This window comes from Tamandua tetradactyla, chromosome 14 (assembly GCF_023851605.1).
Source record: "Tamandua tetradactyla isolate mTamTet1 chromosome 14, mTamTet1.pri, whole genome shotgun sequence".
In the NCBI taxonomy this organism is placed as follows: Eukaryota; Metazoa; Chordata; class Mammalia; order Pilosa; family Myrmecophagidae; genus Tamandua; species Tamandua tetradactyla.
This window is the reverse complement of record NC_135340.1, coordinates 56,143,484-56,159,139: the sequence shown is the minus strand read 5'-3', so window position 1 is coordinate 56,159,139 and position 15,656 is coordinate 56,143,484. Positions and strand designations below refer to the sequence as shown.

General features: G+C 36.7%; 1 protein-coding gene across 8 annotated transcripts in view; it reads right to left on the bottom strand.

The window, feature by feature from the left end:
• Positions 1-15,656, bottom strand: part of GANC (glucosidase alpha, neutral C) — a 132,395-nt gene that overhangs the window by 16,543 nt on the left and 100,196 nt on the right. For 3 of the 8 annotated variants that reach the window (XM_077127557.1, XM_077127558.1, XM_077127559.1), the window contains exons 17-20: positions 7,832-7,933; positions 6,468-6,711; positions 5,040-5,104; positions 3,571-3,647 (exon numbers count right to left, since the gene is read on the bottom strand). In XM_077127557.1, coding sequence (XP_076983672.1) covers positions 3,571-3,647; positions 5,040-5,104; positions 6,468-6,711; positions 7,832-7,933 — 488 coding nt within the window. Of the gene's footprint in view, positions 3,648-5,039; positions 5,105-6,467; positions 6,712-7,831; positions 7,934-15,656 lie in introns of those variants that run through there. The other 5 variants (XR_013162352.1, XR_013162353.1, XR_013162354.1 and 2 more) reach the window with 5 other exon arrangements.

Here is a 15,656-nt window from a genome sequence, read left to right as displayed (position 1 = left end):
CCCAGTGAAAAAGAGTATGTACACAACTCTGCTCAAAATTTCATTATGTAGTAAAACATTCACTTATCTGTATTTCAAATAACCAGAAAGCTAAAAATAAGCATTGTATACACATAATCATCTTTGGTAGAAGTTAGGAAGAATCTATCCTTTTAAGAAGATTCCCAAGGACTAACCAAATATCTTGAATGATTAATTTGGCAAAAACACCATTGATTTGTCCATCCATCTACTTTTGTATAGAACAACCCTTGTGCTCTAGCACTCTACTAGGTGCTGGGCATACATGAGTGAACAGAAAAAATAGTTTCTCCCTTATGGATCATATAGTCCAGTTGCTTCATGAAATCCTAACACTTTTAACAATAGAAAAGATGATGGAAAAGAGAAAACAAGCATTGCACGCAAATACATTGCAAATATACAGGAGAAAAGGAAAACCTCAGAAAAGGAAACACATCTCCTGGGAGAAAAATAAATGGAAGCTGAGGTGGAAAAAAGAAAGTCAGTCATAGCAAAATTACCTTAGGTTACTACTATAGTATCACTTTTTTTTTCTTACAGAGTACAATTCAGTGATAATGTTCAAACTCTTTATTTGGAATTCCTGTCCAAGGGTTTAGTCATGGAGGGACCAAAAAGTTCCCATAATGCAATCTGATAGCATCAGAAGCAACTGGAAAACAGAAACCTTCTTTTTCTCTCTTCTAACCAGTACAATTTCTTACCGCCACAGAGAATGTTTCATTTTTACCTCCTGGGATTACCACGTACTTTATATAGCAGGGTTGTTGAGTCCGTCACTGTCTTGCTTGTGACTATGATCAGACTAATGCTTGACTATCATTAGCTACAGTGAACTCTTTTTTTTTTTTTTAAAGGAAAGACAGAGAGAAGGAAGGAAGGATAGAAGGAAGGAAGGAAGGAAGAAAGGGAAACATTTTTAAACATTTTCTTGTTTTATTGTATTCTGTTTCTCCGTTTTTGTTACATGGGCTGGGGCCGGGAATCGAACCGAGGTCCTCCGGCATAGCAGGCAAGCACTTTGCCCGCTGAGCCACCGCGGCCCACCCCTAGCTACAGTGAACTCTTAATTCAACAGGATCAACTTTACTTTGCTCATGATGAATTATCTTTGGCTGCATGCAATTTTCTAGTGTTCTGTCAAGGATTTCTGTGCTTATACTTATAAGGGATATTGTCTTAATTTTTTTTCTCTAGTAATGACTTTCTCTGGCTCCATTCTCTCTCTCTTCTTGGCTGATTTCAATAGCTTCAGATAAAGTGCTGGTGGGAGTGGAAGGTAAAAATTTGGTTCAAACAAAGTTTGGGAATTATCTGTCTGCCATTTCCAGAACTTACTAATTAAAATGAGAGGTACAGGATATATTCTCTAGTGTCCTATACAAAGATCTCTGGCCTGAGAAGGTCTGAGATCTGGTACAAAAGATCATGTGATAAAGCCTATGCTCAATCACCAAGCTCCTCTTTCTCTAAGTACTTATAGAGGGCCTACCTATATGTCATGTTCCTATCTGTATACTAGGGATAATAACCAAAAAAATAAGCAAAATATAGTATGATAGGTGTCAAGAAAAGTAAAGGATGGAGGAGGGCTATTCAGCACCAGGGGGGCAGTAGGAATAGTTTGTAATTTAAATAGTCAGAGAAGGCTTCACTGAAGGTATAGCTGAACAAAAACTTGAAGGAGGTGAGAGAAGGAGCCATAGAGAAATGAGGGCAAGAGTGAGAGTGAGGGGCTTCTGATAGCCCCCCTTGCATGGTATGATGTACTAGCTTAGCCAACTGAGGTCAGGGGACAGGTCTGGCAAGAAGTAAATAGCTTGGTTCTTTTATCCAGGCTTTGTGAAAATGTAGCAAGAAAAATAATCACCTAACACTCTGGAAAACAGTGTTGAAGAAATATAATACAAAGCCACAAAAATATGCTTGCAATGTTAATAGGTTATTAGTAAACATCTGTGGCCATGTCAGAAAGGGAGCTGCTTCCTCTTGAAGGGAGCCTACTGTTTTGACACAATCTGTGTTGGAACTGACTTTAAAAATTCAGCAGAAACAAATGCTAGGTAGAACAACTTATTTAGCTGTTGCTCTATTTAACCTTTGTCTCAGGTTTCTACTTGGCAGGGAAACCTGTATAAAGAGCCCACTTTTCAGAACTACAAATTTTTGGAGAAACCAAAATTGATTAAAATTAAAATTCTGGAGAAAAGCTTGGTTACTGTCATAGCAACAATGCCAACGGCAGTGAGTTGAATGGTGGATCCTTCAAAAAGATAAATTCACTTCCTAATCCATGAATGAGTGAATAATACCTTACATGTAACAGGTTTGATTGAGCTAAGGATCTTAACATAAGGAGATTATTCAGGATTATCTGGATGGGTCTAAATGGTGTCGTAATAAGAGAGACAGAAGGGGAGACACAGACACACAGAGTAGAGGCAGATGTGGAGACGGAGGCAGAGAATGGAATGACATGGCTTCAGTCCAAGGAACGTGAAGGACTGCCAGCAGCTGCCAGTAACTAGGAAAGAGACATGGAAAGGATTCTCCCTCAGAGCTTCCAAAACTAATTAACCCTGCTGACAACTTTGGATTTTGAACTGCTAGAACTACAACAAAAGAAATTTTTTGTTGTTTTAAGCCAACTTTATGGTAGTTTGTCACTGCAGCCTACAAAAATTAGTACAATAACCATTCCTGTAAAACAGGATTGATGGAGAACATTGGCACTGGATTGGTTTCATGTGTATGGCCATGCAGTGCCTGATGGTACTGAGCAGGGGGCTTAGCTGGCTCAGCTACCTCACTGCTTGCCTTGGCAGTTCAGGAATATATTGAAACAGTGGTCCGTGTTGTGTCAGCTCAGAATCCTTCACAGATCCTCCCCCTTTCTGCTGAAGCCTGTAGTGAGGCTTCAGGGCTCCGACACTCTCTCTCCAGGGTCTTTCTCCTTCCTGCTCTCCATTCCACATCTTCTTATCTTGGTCTGGCACTTGGCGTTTCTTCTCCTGGCCCCTTTGGATACATTCTTGGTCTGTCTCTCGAGGTTGTTGCTCTTGTTAACCATGGCTCTCTGCCCCGTACCCTATCTGAGTTTAGAGCCCTGGGTTCCAGCAGGTCCAGGGTGATATTTTATACAGGACAATGCTCAATGACAATAACTAACAAAAGGGCAGAGGAAAGCTGGAGGGGTAGAGGAGGAAGTCACTGTTGTTATTTTTTATCTACTTTGGTGAGTGACTGCAGATCATCTTTTGATAGCAACAACTCTCAGGATTCAGACAGCACCAGAACAACAGAATTTGATGCCTCATAGTAGATCCTCCTTGGGGTCATCACCTATTCATACCCTTGTCTTCCATTAAGTTTCTTGACCTGGAAGGACTGTAGTCATGACTATGAGGGATCTTCAGTTGTTACAGTTATTTGTGCTATATTAACAACTGCATGATTAAGAAAACACTTTCCTAAAAGGGGCTAATTCATCAGAATGAAGGGATGAGAGCGAGACACAGAAGCTGTATGGCTGTATTTTACTCTTGCCTCATTGGTTCCTGGTAGAAACACATCAATAATGGTGGCTTTTGGTTGTGTGACTGGATGAACCAATAAAGCACTTCCTAAAAAAATGAAGAAAGAAAGAAACAGAGTTGAATATCATTATAAGAGGGCTGAGAACATCCTGAGAGCTCTTCTGGTTTTAAAGATTTCACTGTGAGCCTCTTGAAGTGTAGAGACTGAGGTGATTGAACCAATAATTCATCAGAGAGAGGCACTGTTAGAAAGAGGAAGGGTGCTCAAAGAGGTGACTGTGTTATCATCTGTTAACTAATCCACTTATGGTATATAAGGAACATAGGGAGGGGCCCTGACATAGTCTACCACAGCCTCATTTTGTGCATAACTGCTAGTGTGCCTGTAGTCTGAAAGCACCACTGCACCTCTCCAAGTGCTTGTTTGCTGTGAGTGACTTTGATGATGGTCAATCAGCCCACAACTGTTACCCAGAAGTATGGTTAGTGTGGATGCTCAGAACTTCTTGCTTGGGCCATTATCTTTGGGAAGACTGCAGTCCCCTCAAAGGCAATCTGTGTTACTAATTTTCTCTTGATATTGGCATCACATGTATATAAAATTCATCCACTTATGAATTCATTCTTTTATTCAGCAAATATTTATTGCATGCCTAACGAATGCCAGGCATTGTGCTAGGCTCTGGGGATATAGCAAATATCAGACATGGATAGGAACCTACGGAGTTTATAGTCAGTAAGGACACATTAATATAATTACAAATTAAATACCAAAAAGGCAAAAGTACAAAATGAGATGAAAATTATAGAAAGGAGATACTGACTTTGACTAGGGTGAGTAGAATTAGGAATAAGGAAGCAAGAAGTGATCGGGGAAGGTTTCCTTAAGGACATGATCATTAAACTGAAACCTAAAGGATGAAGAGACTTAGAGGGCTAGTTTTTTAAAACATTCTGGTTTTTCACTGTTTAGAAATAACATTCACCTTTTGGGCAACTTTTTATTAAGCCTGGCTTCTTCAGCCCTATTCCCAAGATGACAAATTCCCTTGTTCTGGATTTGATGGTTAATTCTTGTTAAAGAAGAGACCAACCAAAGAAAAGTTCTATTATTGTACATGAAGTTAAGTTCTTCTGGGTCTTTACTATTTTTCATCTGATCTATTTTTTTCTATTGCCTATCCCTGCAGAGGTCTTACAGGGCTTAGGAGTGGATGGACCCAGAGGAATAATTCTAAATTTCATCCACAAACAGAATGTATTTATTTGAAGCTAATGAGAACATCATTGTGATGTGCTATACAACAACAAAATAATGCTATGATCCCATTAATGCATACAGGTACTAAACATTTGGGGGAAAAATTTCTTTTTATTTTTTGGCTTTCGTGGGATTAGGGACTTTTTAAAGTGCTTTTATACTATAAAAAAACTAATTACAGTATTATTCATAATTATAATTAATTAAGACATGCTTACCCAGCATGTATTCATCTTCTACATTAAAAGTCTCTAATTCATTAGGGAACTCTACCCACAGAGGTCTGGGGAAAGGAAAAACAAACATTTCTTACTTCAGCATCATTAGATATTTTATTACAATTTAACCACATTTTAGTTTTATAACTATTTAAAGGAAACTGGAAAGAGCCAAGACTATTTTCACATGATTCAAGATTTTGTGAATAATCGCTATGATTAACATATATTTTTCTTATGTGAAAGGGCTATCAAATGTTCAAATGTTCCAGTGAAGGACTGAGAATTCTGGCATCTGTAATTTTTGCTTCTGATTGTTGAGTACTAAATGCTACTCTGAAAAAAAATATATACTACTCTGACAGGCAGAATTAGAGTTTTGTGTGAGTCTAAAGGCCTAAAATCTTTGGTATAAAACAAATGAAATATTTGTAAAATGATATTTTACAATGATGATAATTCTGTGCCAGTTTTTATGCTATCACTACATTAAGTAATACATTAAAGGGCTGATTTTTTTTTTTAAGCTGGAACATTTTTGGAGGGTTAAGAAAGTGCTGTGGCTACTATTTTTATTATTGTTATTCTCACAGCTATATAGGAGGCATTTAGCCTTATTGAAATAAAAAAACCTTCACTGGCAATATATTTGGATATCAACTTAATGGTTATAATCATTTTTTCAATTTCACAAGGTAAATATATTTTTTAGTAAGAGAAACTTATTTTTAGTTTCTAGCCTTTGCAATAATATAATCCTTTCCTACTGAATGGTAATAAAGGAGTGGTCTCTAAACCTGGTTGATTTTTAGAATTATACAGGGAAACTTCTAACACATATAGATACCTGGGATCTTCTCAAGGAGACTCTTATGTTTAGAGGTGGCCTTGAGACTTGTATTTTTAAAAATCATCGCAGGTGATTCTGATCTGAGCCAGGTTTAGGAACCACTTGATTCAGAAGGTTTAGTGAATTATGTGCATTTCTGTGTACATGGTATTCTAACCTAGCAGGTTTTCTTATCATGACTTCAAAATAGAATCAGAATATAATTTACACCAGGAAAATGTTCACCTCAAACTTGGAATGGTTTAGCCTTAAGAGTAAGATCAAGTCCAAGACTGGCAGAGCAAGCTATTCTTTAAGAGAGAATGCTAGTTGAGTAATATACTGAATTAATTCAGTTACAGTCAATTCCTTTTTCTATGAAATATCTCTATTTCTGTTTGCTATCAAATATTAACACTTTAATCACTGAGTAGCAGTGGCCTAGTTTTTATCTTTGTGTTTCCACAGCCAGCACCCTGATCACATTGGTGTTCAATAAATGGACAGAAACTATTTAATTTTTCTCTTGAAATCACTGAGTACTCACTCTGCTCCCCAGACACCCCTCTGTTAAAAGACTAGTTGTTGAGGTTTTTTACCTTATGACGGGTTCAGAAGCCACATGTGCGTGGTAGAAGAGAGTGTACCAATAGGGCAGGAGGGTGTAGCGTGCTCTGATAGCTTCTCGGATGAGCCGTGTATATTTCTCCCCGAAGAGCCAAGGTTCCCGCCGTTTGGTGTTTTTGGTAGCGTGGCCACGGAAGAAGGGCTGGTAGGCTCCAGCCTGATACCAACGTACCAGCAGCTCTGCTTCTGGATTCCCGATGAACCCGCCTACATCAGCTGATTAGGCAAAGAAAGACCAAGTGGGGTTACCAGGCTTCTAACAAATGGTACGCAAGGTAAATTAAGGCCTTTGAAGACTGACAGCAAAAAGGTGCCATATGCATACTCAAAATGACAAGATAGAACTGTGGCCTCAAAGAAAGGAATGCATTCTAAAAAAACTCAGTCTGGCTGAGATATAACAATATGCTCTTTGGATACTGTTCTCTATTGCAAGATCAGCATTCCTCTATGTTACTGAATACAGATAATAAGAAATTGCAATATGTCTGCCAGATTAAATAAGAGTGCGTATGTGTGTGTGTGTACTGATGGTGGACAGATTGGAAAGCAACAACTGAACCAAGATAAAAATTATTGAAAGAACTTAAAAAACAACCTGCTAATCTGAATGAGAGGTTTAGGCAGAATTTCACGATAAGCCCTTGAGCAGAAAACATATTCCTTGTATTGTAATTTGAACCTATGCCATAAAAACATATGTATCAGAAACAGTGATATTCAATTGCTTCTGTTCCTTCAGAAAACAAGGAGTAGCTGAAACTATAGAAATGCTAAGTACCTTCCATATAGAGATCTCTTACCTGAAGGGAATTATTAGGATGGAGGGAAGGCAGCTCATCAGGGAATTTTAACTAAATTTATATTTCCTATGAGCATATCTTTTTTTTTTCTTTAGTTAAAATATGTCACAGAATTTTAAATCTGCTGAATAGATAGGGTTTCAGTTAGGCTTTTGATCTGCTAAATTCTTTGAAGTTCTCTCCATTTTACTTAATTTCAAGTAGAAAAAGCTATGTTTCAGGAAGAAAAATTCAGTTATCTAAGACATCTAAGGAGGAAGTGATAAGAGAATGAGGGAGAAAACACTCTGGGTTCCTTTTTGACAACCCTATTTCATGGCTTAAATTCAGACAAGACTCAAACAGTTCTGAAACATCCCTTTCACTCTTTTCCCTCTAATCCACATTCTTTCACTCTCCTTCATTTTTTTTCTTTTCCCAATCTATCCCTACCCAAAGCAGCTAATGAGAAGGGGTTTGTGAACAGCTTTGACAAATATATTCTGGTTTTTAATTTTCTTTCACTTCAAGCCTTAGGATAGGTCTCATCTCACCTCCACAAAAAGAGATCCCAGTGATGCTGAGAGTGAGTAACATTGGTATAGAAATTCTTAGGTAACTCCAACTGGATCTGTTGTCACCTGTCCACACAGCACCTTTGGTCACCAGCAATTAAAAAAAAACAAACACATATTAGCCCATGCATTCAATTTCTTATTCAGAGATTCCTTAAAGTATATAAATTTGGCAATGGAAATATATTAATTTTCTAACATGAAAAAGTTATTAAAATTCACCATACAATAGCATTTTATGATAATATTCTGAAATTGCACTTATTATTATTATTTTTTAAACAGATAACTGTACAACTTTATTCACAATAGCCAAAAGGTAGAGGCAACCCAAGTGTCCAACAACAGATGATCTGATAAACAAAATATTGTTGATACATGCCATGGATTATTCAACCATAAAAAAGGAATGGAGTTCTGATTCATGTTGCAACATGGATGAATCTTGGAGATGTCATGTTGAGTGAAATAAGCCAGACACAAAAAGATTAATATTGTATGATTGTATGATCTCATTTATATGAAATACACATAATAAGCAAACTTCATAGATAGATTACAGGTTACCAGCGGCCATGGTGGTGGGGAGGGGGTGGTGGGTGTGGCAAAGGGGGAGTTATCATTTAATAGACACAGAGTTTCTGTTTGAGATGTTGAAAAAGTTGAGGTATAGATGCTAGTGATGGTAGCACAATATTGTAAATAGAATTATTGCCATTGAATTGTGCACTTGAAAGTGGTAAAAATGAGAAATTTTGAGTTGTATATTTGGTACTACAACAAACAGTACAAAAAAAAAGATCAAAGTGAAAAAACAGTTCTATCTTCAACTTTCCACCTCACACTAGAGGTAACTAGTAGGAGACGGAGCAGACAGAAATTAGGATTTAACAAATGACTGTGACTACTGCCTTATTATGTAGATATTTCTTTTTAGCGTCTAGTATTTTAGAATTAACCAAAAGGAAATACTTGAAGTTGTTGAACTGTAATCCAGTAACCCTGATCTTTGATAATGATTGTATAACCATATTAAAAAAAAAAACAGTCAGTTGTCTGTGTTTGTATGGATCTACTTCTGGATGTTTTGTTCTGTTAACTAACACTGTCTTAGTTAACTCTACTCTAAGTCTTAAAATCGGGTACGGTGCAGTAATACTGGTGGTCAATAAGAGGGAGGGGTAAAGGGTATGGGATGTTTGGGGTTTTCTTTTTCTTTTTCTTTCTTTTTCTGGAGTAATACTAATGTTCTAAAAATGATTTGGCGATGAATGTACAACCATGTGAACCACTGATTTCATACTTTGGATGCACTGTATGGTGTGTGAATATATCTCAACAAAATTACATTTATAAAAAAAGAGATAACTAATGTTACCAGTATCTTTGGAGGGAAATTGTAGGCATAAACAGGTCTCTGAATTTGTGTCCATTCCCCACATAAATGTTAGCACATTCTGCATATAGAGAATAATTCTTCAGGAGACTTCGTGAGTTAGCATACTATCTCTCCATTTTTATTGCAATTATTCAATTAATTGTCGAAAAGTACAGGTCTGTTACTTTGTAGAATGCCACTTAGTTTTGCTTCTCTGGCTTTTCCTCATGATTAAATACAGCATGCACACTTTTGGCAGTAATACCACAGAAAGGACGTTGTGTCTTTCTTAGACACTTCCTATCAGGAGGCACCTCAGCTCAGTCTGTGTTGTTGATAAAGCAAATTTCGAGCACTTGGTTAAGGTGCAATCAGTCAGGTTTCTCCAATACAAATTTACCAATTTTCCTTTTGTAACTAATAAGGAATCCATGGGTAGATTCTTTGAGACAATACATAGCTTGTTCTTCATAAAACATTCATTTCAAGAGTTTTACATCCACTGATAATTTTTGTCTGAACCAATTATTACTGTGATGATTAAAAATGATATGCATTAGTTTTGTTTTCACTGTCCTCAAACCCTGCTGAACTCTAGATCCAGGCTGGGTGATCAGGTGCTGTGGCGTGCTTCATGCACCTGTCTCTGTCTCCTGAAGTGTTCATTACCATTTCCAGAATGCTTAACTTGCAGTCTCAGAGAGAGTGCATTCCCAGGAACAGTGAGAAAGATTTGGGTCACAATGATGATATCTGAGACACTGATGCCCCCTCATTCTGGCTCCAGAGAAATAAAACAGTTGCTAGTGAGGTTGGTGATATTTGTGTAGCTTCTGTCTCTTTAACTTTCTCTTGTCAAAGATCTTGTGCTTTGTCTTGCATTTGTTCTTGGATCTCATCAGGTTCTCTTTTTCTTTGGTCATAGAATCTAGATCTTTGGTTTTGAAACCAAATTTGGACTCTTGACTCTGAAACCCAAATTTCTTCAGCAAGTCATTCTCTGGAATCAATCCCAGGGTAAGGGTTTTTCTTGAATGCCTTGATGAGAGTGCATAATTGGTAAGATGTATAGATGGTCCGGCACGGTCTGGCTTCTCTAACTTGAATCTCTGCAGGGGGATCTTGCCTGTGGGCTTGGCTTGATTCTAAGGCCTGATCAGGTTCTGTCCTCTGGAATGAGTGTCTAGCTCTTCGATTCTGAAACCAAATTGGAATCCAGACTCTTTGTTGTTAATGTGTAAACCAAGTCTTTGTTTGGTAGCATAACCTGGGTTAGGTTTTTTTTTTAATTTTTTAAAATTAATTTTAAATTAAAAAATATGACAACAAAGAAACACAAACATTCTTAATATATAATCATTCTGTTCTTCATATATATTCAGTAATTCACAATATCATCACATAGTTGCATATTCATCATCATGATCATTTCTTAGAACATTTGCATCAATTCAGAAAAATAAATAAAAGACAACAAAAAAAGAAAAATGAAAACAGAAAAAAAATTACACATACCATACACCTTACCCCTCCCCTTCATTGATCACTAGCATTTCAAACTAAATTTATTTTAACATTTGTTCCCCTTATTATTTAATTTTATTCCATATGTTCTAACCCATCTGTTGACAAGGTAGATACCAGGAGCAACAGACACAAGGTTTTCACAATCACACAGTCACATTGTAAAAGGTATATTATTATACAATCACCATCACAAAACATGGCTACTGGAACACAGCTCTACATTTTCAGGCAGTTCCCTCCAGCCTCTCCACTACATCTTGAACAACAAGGTGATATCTACTTAATGCGTAAGAATAACCTCCAGGATAACCTCTTGACTCTGTTTGGAATCTCTCAGCCATTGACACTTTGTCTCATTTCACTCTTTCCCCTTTTGGTCGAGAAAGTTTTCTCAATCCCTTGATGCTGGGTCTCAGCTTATTCTAGGGTTTTTCTCAATCCCTTGATGCTGAATCTCAGCTTATTCTGGGATTTCTGTCCCATGTTGCCAGGAAGATCCACATCCCTGGGAGTAATGTCCCACGCAGACAGGGGGAGAGTGGTGAGTTTGCTTGCTGTGTTGGCTGGAGAGGCCACATCTGAGCAACAACACAGGTTCTCTTGGGGGTGACTCTTAGGCCTAATTTTAAGTAGGCCTGACCGTCCTTTGTGGGGTTAAGTTTCATATGAACAAACCCCAAGACTGGGGGCTCAGCCGATAGCTTTGGTTGTCCACACTGCTTGTGAGAATATCAAGAATACAACTTGGGAATGAGCTGAGAATTAACATCAAGGGATTGAGAGAACCTTCTCGAGCAAAGGGGGAAGAGTGAAATGAGACTAAGTGCCAATGGCTGAGAGATTCCAAACAGAGTAGAGGTTATCCTGGTGGTTATTCTTATGCATTAAATAGATATCACCTTGTTGTTCAAGATGTAGCGGAGAGGCTGGAGGGAACTGCCTGAAAACGTAGAGCTGTGTTCCAATAGCCATGCTTCTTGATGATGATTGAACAATGATATAGCTTTCACAATGAGACTCTGTGAATGTGAAAACCTTGTGTCTGATGCTCCTTTTAGCTACTATATCAACAGAAGAGTAGAACATATGGAATAAAAATAAACAACAGGGGGAACAAATGTTAAAATAAATTTAGTTTGAAATGCTAGTGGTAAATGAAAGAGAGGGGTAAGGGGTACGGTATGTATAATCTTTTTTTTCTCTGTTATCATTTTATTTCTTTTTCTGTTGTCTTTTTATTTCTTTTTCTAAATTGATGCAAATGTTCAAAGAAATGATGAATATGCAACTATGTGATGATATTAAGAATTACTGATTGTATATGTAGAATGGAATGATACCTTAATGTTTTGCTAATTTTTTTTAATTAATAAAAAAAAGTTTAAAAAAAAAAAAAGAAGTAATGGAGAGGCTGGAGGGAACTGCCTGAAAATGTAGAGCTGTATTCCAGTAGCCATGTTTCTTGATAATGACTGAATAATGATAAAGCTTTCACAGTGTGACTGTGTGATTGTGAAAACCTTGTGTCTGATGCTCCTTTTATCTACCTTGTCAACAGACGAGTAGAACATATGGAATAAAAATAAATAACAGGGGGAAGAAATGTCAAAATACATTTAGATTGAAATGCTAGTGATCAATTAAAGCGAGGGATAAGGGGTATGGTATGTATAATCTTTGTTTTTTTTCTGTTTTCGTTTTATTTCTTTTTCTGTTGTGTTTTTATTTTTTTCTGAATTGATGCAAATGTACTAAGAAATGATGAATACGCAACTATGTGATGATATTGTGAATTACTGATTATATATGTAGAACGGAATGATCATGTGTTAATATTTTAGTTCATTTGTTAACTTTTTTTTAATTAATAAATAAAAAAAAATAGCTAAAAAAAACCAAACCAAAACAATAAGAATTCAACTTGGGGAAGTTGAGTTTTCCCCCATTCTCACCATTCCCCAAAGAGGACTTTGCAAATACTTTTCCACTCACTGATCAAATCACTCTGTGATTCATCAGGGCATCACCTGGCCAAACCAACAAAATCTCATGTCCTATACAAAGTTCCATGTACTTAAGGTGTTCAACAAACTATCTACATAAGTTATATTAGGAGATGCACTAGTCAAAATATAAATTTTGTACCAAATAAACATTTTTTGCTTTAGTCTCACACATAAGTTGAAATTTTAAAATATTAAGTACCATCTATTTTCAGCACACTGCAGTAATGACATTCTTTTGTTCTTCCTCATGCAAAAACATTTTTAAAATTTGTACACAGTCACTATCATTATACACTCTAGGCATTCCTAGATTATACCATCTCAGTCTTTATTTTCTATCTTTCTTTGTGATTTCATTTATGCCCCAGCCCTCCTCCCTCTATCATTCTCATATATAGCTTTATTCAGTGTTTTAGCATAATTGTATTACAGTTAGGTAATATTGTGCTGTCCATTTCTGAGTTTTTATATTCAGTCCTGTTGCACAATCTGTATCTGCTCCAATTACTCAATATCTTACCCTATTTCTATCTCTTGATGGTCTCTGTTACCAATGAAATTCTCCAAGTTTATTCACTAATGTCAGTTCATATCAGTGAAACCATACAGTATTTGTCCTTTTGTTTCTGGCTAATCACACTCAGCATAATGTCCTTAAGGTCCATTCATGTTGTTATATACTTCATAACTTTATTCCATCTTACAACTGCATAATATTCCATCTTCTGTAAATGCCACAGTTTGTTTAGCCAACTGTCTGTTGATGGACATTTTGGCTGCTTCCATCTCTTGGTAATTGCAAATAACGCTGCTATAAACATTGGTGTGTAAATGTCCATTTGTGTCCTTGCCCTCATGTCCTTTGAGTAGAGATAGCATATAGATGGGTCCTGTTTTTTAATCCATTCTGCCAGACTATGTCTTATGATTGGGGAGTTTAATCCATTAACATTCAGTGTTATTACTGCATGGGTAGTACTTTCTTCTACTATTTTGCCTTCTGGATTTTATATGTCATATCTAATTTTCCTTCTTTTTACCTTTACTCATAGTCTTCCTTTCTACACTCTTTCCACACCTCTCTCTTCTGTCTTCGTATCTGTCTCTAGTGCTCCCTTTAGTATTTCTTGCAGAGGTGGTGTCTTGGTCACAAATTCTCTCAGTGATTTTTTTGTTTGAAAATGTTTTAATTTCTCGCTCATTTTTTTTTTATTTTTTTTATTTTTTTATTTTTTTATTAACGGAAAGAAAAAAAAAGAAATTAACACAACATTTAGAAATCATACCATTCTACATATGCACTCAGTAATTCTTAACATCATCACATAGATGCATGATCATTGTTTCTTAGTACATTTGCATCGGTTTAGAGGAACTAGCAACACAACAGAAAAAGATATAAAATGTTAATATAAAGAAAAGAAATAAAAGTAGTAGTAATAGTAAAAAAACAACAACAACAAACCAACCAACAAGCAAACAAAAACAAAAAAAACCCTATAGCTCAGATGCAGCTTCATTCAGTATTTTAACATGATTACTTTACAATTAGGTATTATTGTGCTGTCCATTTTTGAGTTTTTGTATCTAGTCCTGTTGCACAGTCTGTATCCCTTCAGCTTCAATTACCCATTGTCTTACCCTGTTTCTAACTCCTGCTGAACTCTGTTACCAATGACATATTTCAAGTTTATTCTCGAATGTCCGTTCACAACAGTGGGACCATACAGTATTTGTCCTTTAGTTTTTGGCTGGATTCACTCAGCATAATATTCTCTAGGTCCATCCATGTTATTACATGGTTCATAAGTTTATCTTGTCTTAAAGCTGCATAATATTCCATCGTATGTATATACCACAGTTTGTTTAGCCACTCTTCTGTTGATGGAGATTTTGGCTGTTTCCATCTCTTTGCAATTGTAAATAACGCTGCTATAAACATTGGTGTGCAAATGTCCGTTTGTGTCTTTGCCCTTAAGTCCTTTGAGTAGATACCTAGCAATGGTATTGCTGGGTCGTATGGCAATTCTATATTCAGCTTTTTGAGGAACCGCCAAACTGCCTTCCACAGTGGTTGCACCCTTTGACATTCCCACCAACAGTGAATAAGTGTGCCTCTTTCTCCGCATCCTCTCCAGCACTTGTCATTTTCTGTTTTGTTGATAATGGCCATTCTGGTGGGTGTGAGATGATATCTCATTGTGGTTTTGATTTGCATTTCTCTAATGGCCAGGGACATTGAGCATCTCTTCATGTGCCTCTTGGCCATCCGTATTTCTTCTTCTGGTAGGTGTCTGTTTAAGTCTTTTTCCCATTTTGTAATTGGGTTGGCTGTCTTTTTGTTGTTGAGTTGAATAATCTCTTTATAAATTCTGGATACTAGACCTTTATCTGATATGTCATTTCCAAATATTGTCTCCCATTGTGAAGGCTGTCTTTCTACTTTCTTGATGAAGTTCTCTGATGCACAAAAGTGTTTAATTTTGAGGAGCTCCCATTTCTTTATTTCCTTCTTCAGTGTTCTTGCTTTAGGTTTAAGGTCCATAAAACCACCTCCAGTTGTGAGATCCATAAGATATCTCCCAACATTTTCCTCTAACTGTTTTATGGTCTTAGACCTAATGTTTAGATCTTTGATCCATTTTGAGTTAACTTTTGTATAGGGTGTGAGAGATGGGTCTTCTTTCATTCTTTTGCATATGGATATCCAGTTCTCTAGGCACCATTTATTGAAGAGACTGTTCTGTCCCAGGTGAGTTGGCTTGACTGCCTTATCAAAGATCAAATGTCCATAGATGAGAGGGTCTATATCTGAGCACTCTATTCGATTCCATTGGTCGATATATCTATCTTTATGCCAATACCATGCTGTTTTGACCACTGTGGCTTCATA